This window comes from Liolophura sinensis, chromosome 7 (assembly GCF_032854445.1).
Source record: "Liolophura sinensis isolate JHLJ2023 chromosome 7, CUHK_Ljap_v2, whole genome shotgun sequence".
Lineage (NCBI taxonomy): Eukaryota > Metazoa > Mollusca > Polyplacophora > Chitonida > Chitonidae > Liolophura > Liolophura sinensis.
This window is the reverse complement of record NC_088301.1, coordinates 48,999,945-49,015,301: the sequence shown is the minus strand read 5'-3', so window position 1 is coordinate 49,015,301 and position 15,357 is coordinate 48,999,945. Positions and strand designations below refer to the sequence as shown.

Here is a 15,357-nt window from a genome sequence, read left to right as displayed (position 1 = left end):
TAATATGATCAAAACTTGAAGTGAGTATTCAATACTTTTCAAGAATAATACTCGTCATTTCAAATGGGCATGTCACTTCAAAGTTGTATTATATATCCACACGTAGGTGCCAATGTTCCCAAACTCATGTTTGAGTTATAATTGGGAGTTTCCCCTACAGAAGTGAACCAGCAGACTGGTGATAATGTGGGTTGAATACAATACAAACTGTTATCCTGGGATTGGGCAACAGAGGATTTAACAGCTTCAAGAGGTGGGAACAGTTAGCCCTGGGGTCAGCAATGCATGGACAGATGGCCTTTTGTCCCAACTGACCGCTATGTTCACAAGACACAATGACTTCCAACAGGCTTTGCACCTGTCTGGGTAACGCCTATGTTAATCAGCAGATCTTGGCACAAAGCAGGTAAGGGCAGGGCTTGCAAAGGGACCAACTGGTCTGCTCAGGTTCAGCACTACGATAATGCAGGCAAAAGTATGCCTGTATCTACATTCAATAGTATATCCCCGTCAAAAGTACATTTAAATGCTCATGTTCACCCACATGCACGACTGATGCTCCATTTTTTTTTTTTCTCATCTACCTTAACATACACTAACAAGTTCTCAAGGCTTTCTGCAAGCTGATGATGTCTTACAATGAGCCCCTCCAGAAAAAAACCACGCCCCCCCCCCCCAAATGAAAATCTAAATGTCGTATTTTGTATGTTTTTTTTTTTTTTTTATCAGGTAGTACTTATATTACACAAAGGTTTGCCTTCCATCTAAATAAATTACTAATTTATGTACTATTTACTAATATATATATATATTACTTATTGAATTTTAATTTATTACATCACATTGTGTTCCAATTTCTGACTCAAATTGCTGCATATATAGCTCATAGAAAAAGTATTTATCTGGTTGTTGTATATTGCCATACTTTGCAATTTATCACATATCCACTGAATGTCATTAGCCAACTCCTGAATAAAGTGTTAAACAGCAATCAAATAGATAACTAAATGTTATCATTCTTATTAGAAGTAAACTGGAGTGCTGGGCAAAAACAGCTTTGATGAGCTACTTATAACACTATACTTTATTTGTCATCAACTGCTATTATCATGAACAATAAGAGCTTGGATTGAAGATTTGCTTCATAAATGCCTCATGCTTAGGAGTCCTGTACCTTACAGGAGCCAATTTAGAAAAATTATGAAGCCGAAACAAGATAATATTTCAGTTTAGTTTTATTGTTTTTAAATCTATAAGTAAATCTTAAAAGAAAAAAAATATTGAAACATTATGACAAATTTACATAAACTTATGGGGGAAAAGGGAAGCTTTATTACAACAGCCTATGGAAAAATAGTTTTCATCTCTGGTTAAAAAGAATTGTATATTTTAGTTATACATGTTTAAGAATTGTTGATACTTTTAACCCATTCACTAATCTGTGTCTGAGAATGGTCTAATTTCCAGGATGAAATATGCAGGTGTTGCATTCTTATTCATGATTTCAGAGGGTTACAACAGAATAATAGTAGCAAACACCGAGAACAAACCAGGACCTCTCCAGCTGCTGCCGTGTGGAGGTGGGGAGAAATTAATTGGGAATACTAGTCAGTCTGAGAGGAGATTCATCATCGTTCTGTCCTGGCAGGCAGCCAACATGTTTTATAATACAAGGCCTGCAACCTCTGGATTGATCAATCAATGCAGCAATAACAAGTGTGGGCGTTGGACAAGAGGCACAATACTCTTGAAAGGGTGACACTCTGACCTGCACATGTATGTGGGCAAGGTCTGAGAAGACAGGGCAGCAAGAAAATAGCCTTTTCTTGCTGGCCACACATGCCCACCCCTTTTTAACCCACACAAAACAACAACTAGAGTACGTCATACTTGTAACCCTAAAAACAATGTCACCAAAGCAGAACCTGATCAAAATATTCCTTTTGATACTTTCCTCATTACAACATCTACACTACATGCTATAATATCAATTTTTCCACACAAGAAAAAAAATCATGTATAAATACAATTTATAAACAATGGGTGTCATCAGACCTTTTGTTTTGTTCATAAATTTTTAGGGTAATTAAAGCCTTCTTGAAGTAGATCCTGTGAAGAGAGAGCAAGCTTATAAAAACTATCCTGAATACATTATCTGACAAGATCAGCTGATGTCACAGTGGGCTACATGCTGTGAGTCTCTAAGTGGCTCTCCTGTTCTAGCTTTCCATCACATCTTCACACAAAACTATATTTCCCTGTCATGAACATTCTATAGTCTAACCTCTATAGGCTAAAAGTGTCAGAGTTCACAACATGCTGTAACCCTGCTGTTGCTATTTTCAACTCTGTCTGAAGGTTTTGACATCTCATGAAAGATCGTATGGTGACGAAATGTATTAAGTGCTGGCCATAAAAGGAGAAATGCAGATGTTAATTGGTTAATACACTTTGTATCAGAAATCAACACAAAAGTGGCAGGGACCTATATACTGTATTCAACAATATAGGATCCATAATAATGAAATTATGGTAGATGTGAGCACTTCTTTGTATCATAATTTACAAAAAACTTAACTGATTTATGAATATTAACCCTAAATAAAATAAGATTACAGTTATGTGAGAAATAAAGAATATTATGCCAAAAAATAGATTAACTTTTGATCTTAGGTCATATTTTACGCCTCTTAAGTACTCCTCTATTTCACGCATATTTCCATCAACCTCATTTAGATCAGGATTAGACTGGGGAGTACCTAGCAGAAAATGAGATGGTTCTTCCATTAAGCTAAATGTATCTTGAGCTGACAAATTATAATCTTGTAGAATGTGTCTGTAAGTCTGCATCTACAAAATCTATATACATCTTTGACATCCACCTGCACATTTCCAACAGTGCCATATCACAGGCAGGAGCTAGCATACACTAGACTTTGATGCATATGTTCAAAATGATGGTAACCAAAGACACACGTATAGATAGAGACACAGATAATCCACAGATGGGGTAGTATTATCAACACTGTAGCTAGCTACATTCTATCCTGTGTCATATTTACTTCTGCGCATTTGAAAAGGTGATAATGTTTCCGACACAGTTAATGAGACAGGTGATGTCAATTTCTTGAGCCAGCTTGGGCTGTTATAGTTTCCTTCAAGGTTGGTTAGAGCTGGTTGCAATTATATTGTGTTTTACAGAGCTATGAAATGCTTAGATTAAATAGTTTAAGTAATTTTCAAAATGTCATAATCCCCATAAAGCATAAATTTACTGCCAAAAAATGATGGATTTCATAACAAAAAAAGGAAACTTAAAATTCTTTAGGCTTATCTCTCACCCCCCCCCCCCCCCCCCCACTTCCCGCCCACACATGAAGACGCACACACGCTTGTACATATGCATACATGTAGTCTGCATTAAACAAATCAAAGAAACATCATGTTGCATTTGCTTTCTACATGCATATACTGGTAACTGTGGTGTCAACAAATACACACATGATGCAAGGCAAACTGAATATGAAACATCTGTCAAATCATGGAACAAGAAATATCCTTCAGCAATAAATAACCTCCCAGATTTAATCAATGCAAACCTTTATGTTGCAACATGTGTGACATATTGTTACAGATATTGCATTTTTTTTTTTTTGTCTTCACTCTACTGTAGTAGAAAGTAATGTACAAATATAGCTTTCATTTTGTTGGTGAGTTAAGGAACAAAAGGATTAAAGTGTCTTTGATACAAGGCCAGGTAAAGCTCAGAGTGGGACAGTTACAAGGGCCATATCATTCCATTGTTATGCTCCATCCAGTAACAGTTCTTTAAGCATCCAGTGTCCAGGCAAACAAGGCAACATTGGGAATTGTGGGCACTTTCAGCTGGGGCAAAAGAAACTAGATAGAGCACAAAGGAAGTTTTCTGGGAGACCTGAGATGCAGAGCACAGCTAGCCCTGGATAACTGGGCCTGAGAGCAAGCTAGCAGTTTATCCACAGCACACACTGGCGCAAAGAAACACAATACAACAAAGCCTGGGTTGACAAGCACTAGGCTCAACTCTTGGAAAGTCAGCCAGTTGGGGCTACATGTGTATTAGTTTGGATCAGGTTACAGCCCAGAGCAGGGTCCTGTTGCGACAGCTCCCCTGTGACAGCTCCAAACACTGCCCTGCTTCCACAGACCGAGTATAACCCCTAAATGTAATTAACTTCACTTAAAAAAATGGCCCCTCAACACTGCACACAAAGGAGGCATGTCACACAAATACATTTATTTCCATCTAATTCCTGCACAAATTACCACTTCCATTTTGTGACAATAGCTTTTCTCTGTAACACTGGAAAATACTGGCCTACAATGGAGATTACCTATATATCAGAGAACTATATATCAGGTAACAGGACTTGACATTGACCAATAGTTTCCCAAGGGAACAACACGACAACCATTCTACCTGTGGCACAACTCAAGTAGCTCACTGTAATCATACAAAGCTCTAATCTTCACCGATCATGGTGCTATGCACAGAAGAAAACTGCAACCAGCATAAACTTTTAGTAAAAGCTGTCCCCATCTAAGTGTTGGTGTTTTGTTCCTGGAACAATTAACAGTCAGATCTGAGGCAGGTTTAATTTTAAAACTAAAGTTTTAAACAAGTATGATTACGATAATCACAATTTGGTTTTATTATAACTCCGATTAGATAAAATTACATTATGCAGCCAGATATTAATTAAAGAAGCTTCTTCCCAAAAGTGTGCATCGACTCCTTGACCACATGTACCCGAACATTCTCAACCTTTTTACATATGGAAAAACAACTTTCAGTGCAATTTATATACATTTTTGATTTGATTTTGGAGAAAATATTACATTGTTTGCATTGACCGATTTCAGGGCTTCACAAAATGTATAATTTTATCAGTGTGCACAAAATAACACCTTCAGAATATCCTTGAAAAAAAAAAAAAAAAAACCTTGAAAACATGCCAAAACGTTGGGAAATTACCAACTATGTATGTTTGGTATAATACATGTATTCTCATCACCTAACTGCTACAGATAAAATTCAAATATAAACATTGATTTCCAGGTTTCCAATACTTAGCTTAACTTGTTGATTCCACAGAAACTCGAGCTCTAATAAAATTTTGCATACAGAGTTTTCAACCATTGTACTGCACTAAGACACCAAGGGAAGTAACTGCAATTATTCTTCCCCAGCAGCAAAATCCCTACTTTCTGAACTATGCTGTGGGTTAAATTTGATTTTGAACTGTATATCAGACCAAAAAATGTAATAAGTTCACACTTTCTGAAAGAATTATGATCTTCCATTGTTCAAAATGTCAATAAATCTGAATGAAAGAACTGTACACTTGTACTTTATAAAATAATGGAAATCATGTCTCGCATAAGTATACACGTGTGGATTACAGGAAACGAGATTATCATCTATTTTTAATTTGTTAATTACTGTGAATATCATCACAGCTGTTTTAAAATAAACCTTCAACTTGCATCACCTGGAGAACACACTGGAAGTGAAACGATCAATCCTGTAAAGAAAATCTGAGTTTCCTTCTAACTTTCGGAATTTTCAAATCGGTCATTTCTGTTCCTAAACCTTGTTTTTATTAGTAATTATGGACTCAACTAAAATATACTTTGAAGGAATTATAAAAAAAATCTTGCTTGGATATGAAAGGAAAGACAGCTATACTGAGCAATTTTACACTATAAGCATTCTTGCCTACTTATGGATTGAGCTAGCCAAAGAACAATACTGGTATTTCACAAACCTAGACTGCTAAGAGAAATTAACAAACAGGCACAACAAATATATCAAAATGCATTGATTCTAGGCTCACTGTGCACTGTTGCCTGAAACAGTTGCCTATAAGTTTCCAGTTACCCCAGAACAGAGAAAGGAACATGAGAGTTTGTGTCCCTCTGACATGATGAGTGGCAAAGACTGATGAACAGGACTGAAATTAGTCGCGTTATTGGCAAGGGTTGATCTCTTCCAGTTTACTCTGCACACTGCTGGAGAGCAGACAACCTAACGTAATTTCTATGCTCCTAACACCCAATCTGGATGGGTTTGTCAACTGAATACATGTATGCTTGAAGCAATTCCCGCTCAGAACAGGGCTGCAATGTGCTGGTATCTGATGAAGAAGAAGAAACATTTATGTATCACAATAACAGCTTTTTTAATTTTAGAACCTGAGTAAAACTGGATTAGGTATAAAAGGAAAAATCTGACGATCAAACACATATATTCAATGCAATCAGTTGTACCACTTGGCTCTTTATTGCACCCATAAATACAGAGAATAACAAGCCAACAGCATCAAGGTTTAACTGAACATGGCACTGCTGAACATGTCATAACATGCTTCATGTGTGAAAAAATTCTTACCACAGAAGATACAGCTATATAAATACAGTACAAATATCATGTCTTTTGGAATGACCTTTGGCAAACAGTTGAATTCTTCACACATTTGACAAAATTTACCATGAACAGTACAATAAAATAAATTTGTAACTAAATATCTAAAAATGAAACCTGGTACAAATGCTTCCATCTGAACTTCATATTCACATCTTGTGATCGTGTTCATAAAATGAAGATCTCACTGGATCATGTTCAACTAATTAAAAGAATGCAACAGAATACATTTTCTTTATATATATATATATATACGTATTTTTTTTTTTTGCAAGTTTGGCATAATAAATAAAAGTTAAAAACAATGGTATCAAAATTTCCCCCCAAACTTTTTGTTGATAAAGTATGTGACTGCTGCAGCAAACTGTGGCATCTGCATTTGACACTTCACAACACCGACATAGTTATCACATCTTGGGGAAACAACAAACAATAAAATTTTATCACCCTTTTAAGCTTATGACAAACATGTACATGCAATAAAGTACCATGTCCTCACAACCCGGAACCCTCAGGTAAGTTCTGTATATGTGTGTAGTTATAGCTGACCAACAAATACATTTAACTCTTTGCCAGACATCATAGAAACTGTATAAAATCAAATAGATCATGGTTTTAGAACTCTACACTTGAGGAGAAAGAGCAGCACATTTGGCAACAATGGAAGGCTACATGTACATGTTTTTGACAACATCAAGATGCCACAAGAAAATGGTTTTGAATATCAAGCTGTGCCTTTTATCCAGAAAACTACAAAATGAAACTGTTTTACCTGAAAAGCTTTCACCACACTGACTGACATTTATTTATGTACGTTTTTCAGAATTTACAAGGCCTGGGAGAGGGAAAGTTAAGGCAAACAAAAATGCTCAAGACTGTTTTCTATGAAGGGGGATAAATTCAGCTTATTCACTCTATTCTAGTGATGCCCCTGATGGGTCTTCCCAGCAAACATAAGCTGATGTCTATCTTAACAGAAATGCTACTGGCATTGGTATGTATACTTGTATAGCACTATTATTACTACCCTAATTACATGTACATACAGCTTTGGCTTAGCCACATGTATGAACTAAGGGCAGATAACCCCATGCAAACACCCACAGCCTTATAAGTGTACATGTACAAACACTTCTAAGAAATGATGCACGAGTTAAGAAATCACAATTATTTTGACTTTCTCTTTGCACTGTGGTCTGTACATACTTATCTAATCGAGAAGTCTTTAATTATGAAAGGCAAAGAAAGATTACTCAGGCAGCATTCCCAAATTAAAATTTGTTGATATACTTGTTATGAGAACTTATTTTATCAAGCATGGGTATTCAGTCATTGTTTCAGCTGCCTTAGGTAAGATTCAGAACTTAATCTTCAGTCTCTACCATACATGATTATCTCCCCTGTTTTGTACATGCTTTACATGTGTACGGTCTTGACCTGAAATATATTTCCTGAAACAAAATAGCTCCATTCAAAAATACCACAATTTCAGCAGTTCACCATTAAAAACAACACACAAAGATATGTTCACTGATGAAGGCTTAGCATTTGGCTATTGTGATGATATTTACACATGCATAAAAATTTTATATTACAGAGAGAATATAGAGCACTGAGAATGGTGTAGCTCATGACTGCATTGTGACCATAACTTTGCGATTCTGAAATGAGGATTTGAAGGCCAAGGTACATACATAACTTTCATAATGGTTATAGACACACATACATGTACAATATACATGAACACAATGAAATTAAGAATAGATGATATGAAAGACAAAAGGATGATGATGACAAAAAATTAAAAGGTTGTGGGAAGGTTGACATAGATATGAAACTGATGTGATGTTAATTCATGGATGATACCCACAGTTCAGTATGGGTGACGAGACGCCATGCTTCCTGCTACAAGCCCATGCCAGTTGTTCTGACGGGTGTTAAAGACACAGCAGGAGCACACACGCACATATGATGCTGGTTGGGGCAGTTAGTAAGCTGTCAGACCAACTATTACAGACACGAAGGGGGAAAAGCTGTGACACATAAAACATATCACATGTAGATCAAGACAGACTCAGTCATGCCAATGGAACTTCAGAGCAAAAGCACAATGACAGAAGGAAGGGGTCCAATATATATTATATATATGTATATATGATGGACTAATGAATTTTAAAAATTATAAAAACAGCAACAGGAAAACTTTGTTCAGCAGCTGATCATGTTGTAGCAGCAGAGATTTGCATTATGAATATATAGTAAGAATATATAGATGTACACGTATATAAAAATTTACGGGATTTTCACGATAATATTATTCTAACTCCTACGGGTAGTAGTTAAAAGAAAATTATGTAAAACAATGCTGGGCATGATGAATTGAACACATTGTCCAGCGAGGAATGGATAAAAGGTCTGTCCTTGACAGTTCAAAGTGTCTGAAGCAAACACAGAGGACGACACAGGGTGTCAGTGTGCCGTAAGTGGACCTTGACGAAAGTCAGACAATACACAGGACAGTCCAGTCAGTGACATGGCATGGGGTAGACAGGTGGTGCATCAAGCCGAGGGGGTCTTGTAGCCATACTGATTCTGTGGTACCTAGGGAGGGCCCGCTAGGGCACCAGGTTGGGGCAGCACACCAACCACACAACATAAGCTCACCTTGGATGGGGGCTCCCCAGTGATTTCCCCTGGCTCTCCAGGCCTACAGGTTGACAAGCCATAGCTTTAGGAGGCTGGTAGTGGTGATTGTCTCAGTAACTGTACCGGGGTGGATTGACCGTGAGGAGATGATTTGTACATGTTTGGGGTTCCCACTGGGGACTGATATGAATACTGCACATGACCCCCCAATGGAGTACTTTGAGTCTTGGCTCGCATGTGTTGATAAGGAGGTCCGCCCACCCATGGAGTGTGGGTAAGGGCAGGGAGAGGAAGGGCGTGGGTATGGAGACGACGTCGCCGACATGTAGGGCGACGAGGGTGCAGACCGTGGTCACTGGGTGGATGGCCCTGTGGAACGGGCACACCCAAGTAAGAGGAATGATCACTGTCAGAGGAGTGTTGAGAAGAGGTACTTGCTAAGGACACACTTTCGCTGCCTATCAACATCTGCTTGTACTGCTCCACCATCCTCTGCCGCCGCAGTTTCTCGCTGTATTTATAAAAGTCTGACGTTTCATATGGCTTGGACACCTCAGTGTGGGGCTTCATTTTGTTCACGGTCACTATTCGGCTATCGTGAGGAGTGGGTGAAGGCTGGGCGACTCAGGGCGGCTGTAACTCCTGTGGTTACAGCCTGCAGAAAGCCTGTCTGAGTATGGCGCAGGGCTCCCAGTCTCGTAGTAACGCGGACTGTACTGCTGCTGAGACGTGTCATGTGGAGAAGGGTCAGATCTGTACGAGCCTCCAGGCTCGGTCACCTGAATGTGTAACCTGCGACTGCGTGCAGGGAAGCAGGGTAGGGAGAGGATTTCCAGCTATCTGAGTTGTTCCTGCTCACAGGCTGTCCCTGACTCCCAGAATCTGATGTACTATTCCTAGGTGTTGGGTACTCAAACACTAGCGCAGGAGACCCAGGCTTTCTGTAGCTGGGTGACTCCGTGGGGCAATAGTCCTGAGGGTAACCCCTCATTATGTCCCCTGTATCATCAGGCACGTCTGTGGGGCAAAACTCGCTGGGGTATCCACGATCCGCTTGACTTTCCCCTTTTTCTCGCTCACGCTCCCGCCTGTCCAGGCTACCGTACATGTATATCGCAGATGAGAGACCCGGCGGAGTGCTCTTCTGCCGTAAGCCACTTTCTAAACTCCCGTGCTTTACCGGCAGCTTGAATTTACTCTCTCTTGTCATGTCCGGACTATACACAGGTGAGTCCTTGTAACTATCATAATTTGTGGGAGTCTGAAGTTCATCAGTGCTGTCATACTGAGATGTCCGCCGGGTGTTCACATTATATAAATTACTGTTTGACACAGAACTGATGGGACTGATAGGCCCTGAATGGCTGCCACCGTAATGGGGATGAGGAGGAGGATGATGATGCTGAGGTGATCCCTGGAAACTGTCATAGTCTGACCGACTCCGGCCACTAAGTGTTGGGAACCGCTGGGCCCGATACTGGGTCTGTGTGGAGTACACCTGACTTGTCACATAACCTGTCTGTGAACTGTAATATCAAAAAGAGCACCACTTTTAGCAAACACATGGATATACAACCATACTGCAAACCATGCAGAATAGGTCTACAAAACATTTACACACTTTTTTTTTTTTTCAAAACAAGACTTAATTCAGCGTACAAATGGAATCAGGGTTTTTTTTCATGTATAATTATAACAGGATCGGGTAATTACTTTAACTTGTACATAACTCTTATCATACGTTCTCTATTTTTAACACCTAAAATAGCAGATTTAAATGTGTTTTTCTTTTAAATGGGAATAAACTTACCCCAGTTGCAAATCTAAATTAACTCAGAGGTAGAAAAGACATGACACACAAAAATATTGGAAAAGAAAGGCAAAATTTTCTGTAAGGTACGGAATGCATACCTTTAAGTTTTCGAAAAAGATGGTTTAAAGAACTGACACTGTTCTTTCTGCTTTGTTTAATATTTGATGATATACAATTCTTAATTAAGGACTGTCTTATAGAAGCATGTTTTCTCTAAGTGAATGTTATGGACAAACATCACCATGGCCCAACACTTCACAGAAATATATACCAGAGTTATTTCCCTTTGCCATGACACGTGAATGATAAGTCATACGACATGTACCTGACTGCATACCCATCACCTACAGATGTTTCACTTGTTCACTAGAAACCAAATTCTACGAAATGAAGAATTTCCCCTCCCCACTCCGTCGATTGATTTTCAACACACTTTCATAGCGCAATGCAATAGTGCATAAAAATTAGTGCTTCTGAACAGTTTGTGACCCAAATAATCTGTATTACAGGGAAATTTCGGTGAAATGTTTCTTTTTTGCTGAAAGAGATAAATATCACAGCACACCAAAGACATTACACTTGTCTAATGGTTCTGTACCCTTAAATTTTACATGTCAAGTTCCACATATAATCTTTATCTCCCATGTGAGAACATTAACTGAAGTACAACTTACCCCCCTTGCCCGTTTCCTGGAGAGGGGTAAAATTTCAGAACTTTGAGAATTCCTCAGGTCAGAAGTTCCCTGTCTATTGATATGATCTGGTTCAGACAATGAGATATCTTCTATATGTAGAGATCCAACCTTCAAAACCAAGAACAGCCAGCCCATTCAGGAACAATTGAAATGAAACGATACACTTCAGGCCATTTCTAGGCAATTCAAATAATTATATGCAGCTTTTCTCAACAGCTAATTTTCACATTTATAACATCATTTAAGCCAACTCCATGGGTGTTAATTTCCAACCACATTTCAGAACATACAGGTACACGTATGAGCAATTTTATATGTTACATGTTGTTTTACAGCATGCTGTGTTTACAAACATCATCAGACAGTACCGCAGTCCTCACACAAGCCCAGTAGACTTTCTATACAAACATGTAAACACTGACAAAACAAAACATTTAGAAATGAGTACAAGGAGAAGTTTCTCTCAGTCATTAAATGTCAGGGGAAAAATTGTACACAAAACGATCTTCAAAACTGCTTTTTGAGATAGATGTTTTGGTTTGTTTTTTTTTACAGTCATGCAGCAATAAGATTAACCAGAAAAGTACAGAAAAAAAAAAATGTTTTAGTTTTGCAAAGGCTGGCCCCTGACATGTAATGATAATCCAATGTCAAGGCCAGAGGCCAGGCGAGATGACTCATTTGAGAAACAGCCCTAACCGCAACCCTTATGAGAGAGTGAATGATTTTACCTGTTTCTGTCCCCATGTGGTCCTGCCAACAGAAGGGGATTCCTCAGGAGAGACTGTGTCGGACACCGATGAAGCTATGGACTGAAGATCTGAAAGTACACACACCTGAATATCAGTTATTTTTTCTCTACATTTCACCCAAATACCAAAATTCATAATCTTCTCCATTTGAATTTCTAAGCCTATGATAATTCAAGGGGCTACAGAATTTGATATTTAATGACTGAGGCAAGTTGGATGGGCAAACCAAGAGAATACTTATGCTTCTACACTACAAATTTGAGCTATACATATTATAAGTGGTGATTTGAATCACAAGAATTGTTCTGATCAGCTTTTTCACGTCATATACACCATTCATTCTATCTTAAAAGTAAGTAATACATCAAACAAATCACCATATAAAAAATAAAATATCTGATTACAGGCATTTTATATTGCCAATTAAATGCCCAACTATATCTTTTAATATAAATTAAAGACGTGTTAAGTTGATTAAAATAACTGGGGTAAATTGCAATTGTATTTATATTTACCCTTTGTTCAGAACTATAAATAACCTGTTATTCAGGGTATGCATCTACATTTGGAAGTGCTCAAATTTACACACTGAAAACACACTGATGCTTAATAAAGTTGCAAGAAAGACAGTGTTAAAACGTACCACTGGCACTGTCTGTGGGGCACAAGCTTCCCTCACTTCGGTTATCTGTTAAAAACAACCCACTACAGTCAAACTCATTCCTAGGCCATGTGCAACTTCCTGAGATGAAACTCTTCAGCCAAATCAAAATATTCATAGAATCCTTTTTCCTGTTCTAGGGTAATAAATTGTAAGGGGTACTGATGTCTCTTATGTTCGTATTGCAGTATTAGATAATTACTGAGTGAATCACAGTTTGTAGAGCTGGAAATATACTGACACCTCACTCTAGGTTTCAAACTACATGTAGTTAACCCAGAGTGAGACACCCAACCCAGCAGTAATGTAATTTGCAATGCTGAAACAGATGCTATATCCACAAAAAGTGATAATACAGCTCCTTTCTAAATGATATCCGCTAATCTGGTATGCTAACACAGGATGATAGCTTTTTAACAATAAGAACTGCACACTCCTTATTTCACACATAATTTCCGGAACATGAAGTTTCTTGGAATACATTAACATCTAGTTTGGCAATAGTGTCTTTTATGACAAATCCACGGTCAACACTACATGTTCCAAATTTTGCTTAGTGGCACACGGTTAAGGACTTTTTTTATTATTTGATGAACATTCCTTAGCAATCTTCTGCCAAGTGACAAAAAGAGCTGAAGAGTTCCACCTCAAAACAAACCTGCTAACAACTAATAGATCAAAGTAATATTCCACATACATGGTTTATTGGTAAATAACTCACAACATACAAAAAATCATGCACAACAATGAGAATGGAATGTGTAGTTATTAAAAAATCGCAGAAAGTTTGGCAAAAAGACATGGCAAGATAAAGATTGACAAATGGGACAATGCATGCCAGAAGGATCACAATGGTCTGTGGAAACGTGCCTGGAAACTGGAAACTTCTGGTGAGAAAACGCAAATCTGAACACCTGGTGCAGGTGGGGAAAAGGCTTAGATGATGAACTCCATGAACACACCTGACTGACCTGAGGATATATTGGCCTGAGATTGGCTAGGAGACTTGAGAGCACCACGGCCTGCTAACCGACGTAATTCATTCAGTTTCTTCTCCATCTCTTTCAACTGGAACAAAGTGAAATGAATGAAATTATAAAAAAATATATTATTTCAAGATTTGTCCAAAACAAATTATATGTAACTGATAAACATCTTATGCTACACTGATCAATACCAGCTAAAATAACTGCCACTTTATTTAAATAAATGAAATTATACTTAAATAATAAAGGTTTGCCCAAACTATCTGAATTATCTGTAACTGATACTCTGATCAACAACTGCTAAAATAAACTCACACTATATTTCAAATGTCTTACAACAGTTCAATACATAAGACCATACATTACTGTTAATGAGCTTAAAGGATTAAAGGTTACTTACCTTTTGAGTAGATTTCTGGTAGGACTGGAGCCTCTGTTTTCTGGCTGCTTTGCTGACACTTTTGTCCTTGGCCAGTATGTGAGCTGCCTTGTTGATCTTGCACTGCAGGTCATACTCCAGCTCCAGCTGAGACAACTCATTGCTGGTGTCACTCTGCAAAAAAAGAAAAGAACTGATTAAATTCTTTGTTTTTCACTGAATTTTGTTTTAAACAAATTTCAAATTACCAAACTCTTACAGTAAAAATTAAAGATTTACAGGTACAGTCTAATATTGATGTTCTCCTTTTTTAATGTTTCTGTAAATAGTGCCAGCCACCACATAAGTTTTCAGACAGAAATGAAATGGCCATTGGAAGACTTACATTATTCTGCGACACTGTTCTAGCATTGAGGGAGAAAGCTGTTCCTATTCGCCGGCGAATAAGTGGAGGGTTTTCCCCTGGGGTAGCAGGATATTCAGACGGCAGCTTTCCTGTCAACTCCTGAAAATGAAACAAAAACTAAACCTATTGCACATATTCATAATAAATTAGTAAAAAGTGATTATGAAAAAAATATATATAAAATCTGACTGTTTGGAACCATGTAAAAGAAATATTGATGATTATAGCATAAACTACTGATCACCAAATGATTATATAAATACTATTTTTCTTTTGTTCTTACCCCTTCCTTGAGACATAGCTGCTTAAGCTCTTCAAGTTTTTTTCTCATTGTCTCTTCTAAAGCCTCCTTACGTTGCTGAAGTGCAGAATACATCTCTCTCTGTGCCTCTCGAGTGGTTTCTGACTGGTCAAGATTCACTGAAAAATGTTTTTATCAATTTTGTTATTCTATAACCAAACATATACATTAACACACAAAAATATAAAACTCTATCTGGAATATCTGCAAATGGAAAATTTCACATTGTCCATTTTTAAGCTCCACAACTCACAG

General features: G+C 37.9%; 1 protein-coding gene across 1 annotated transcript in view; it reads right to left on the bottom strand.

Moving 5' to 3' along the window:
* Nucleotides 1-15,357, bottom strand: part of LOC135470993 (FERM domain-containing protein 4B-like) — a 74,368-nt gene that overhangs the window by 12,290 nt on the left and 46,721 nt on the right. The window contains 10 exon segments of the mRNA XM_064750042.1: nucleotides 9,128-9,734; nucleotides 9,889-10,630; nucleotides 10,632-10,635; nucleotides 11,597-11,725; nucleotides 12,349-12,437; nucleotides 13,013-13,057; nucleotides 13,993-14,098; nucleotides 14,417-14,569; nucleotides 14,781-14,900; nucleotides 15,085-15,221. Of these exon segments, the coding sequence (XP_064606112.1) occupies nucleotides 9,194-9,734; nucleotides 9,889-10,630; nucleotides 10,632-10,635; nucleotides 11,597-11,725; nucleotides 12,349-12,437; nucleotides 13,013-13,057; nucleotides 13,993-14,098; nucleotides 14,417-14,569; nucleotides 14,781-14,900; nucleotides 15,085-15,221 (2,066 nt within the window). The 3' untranslated portion in view covers nucleotides 9,128-9,193.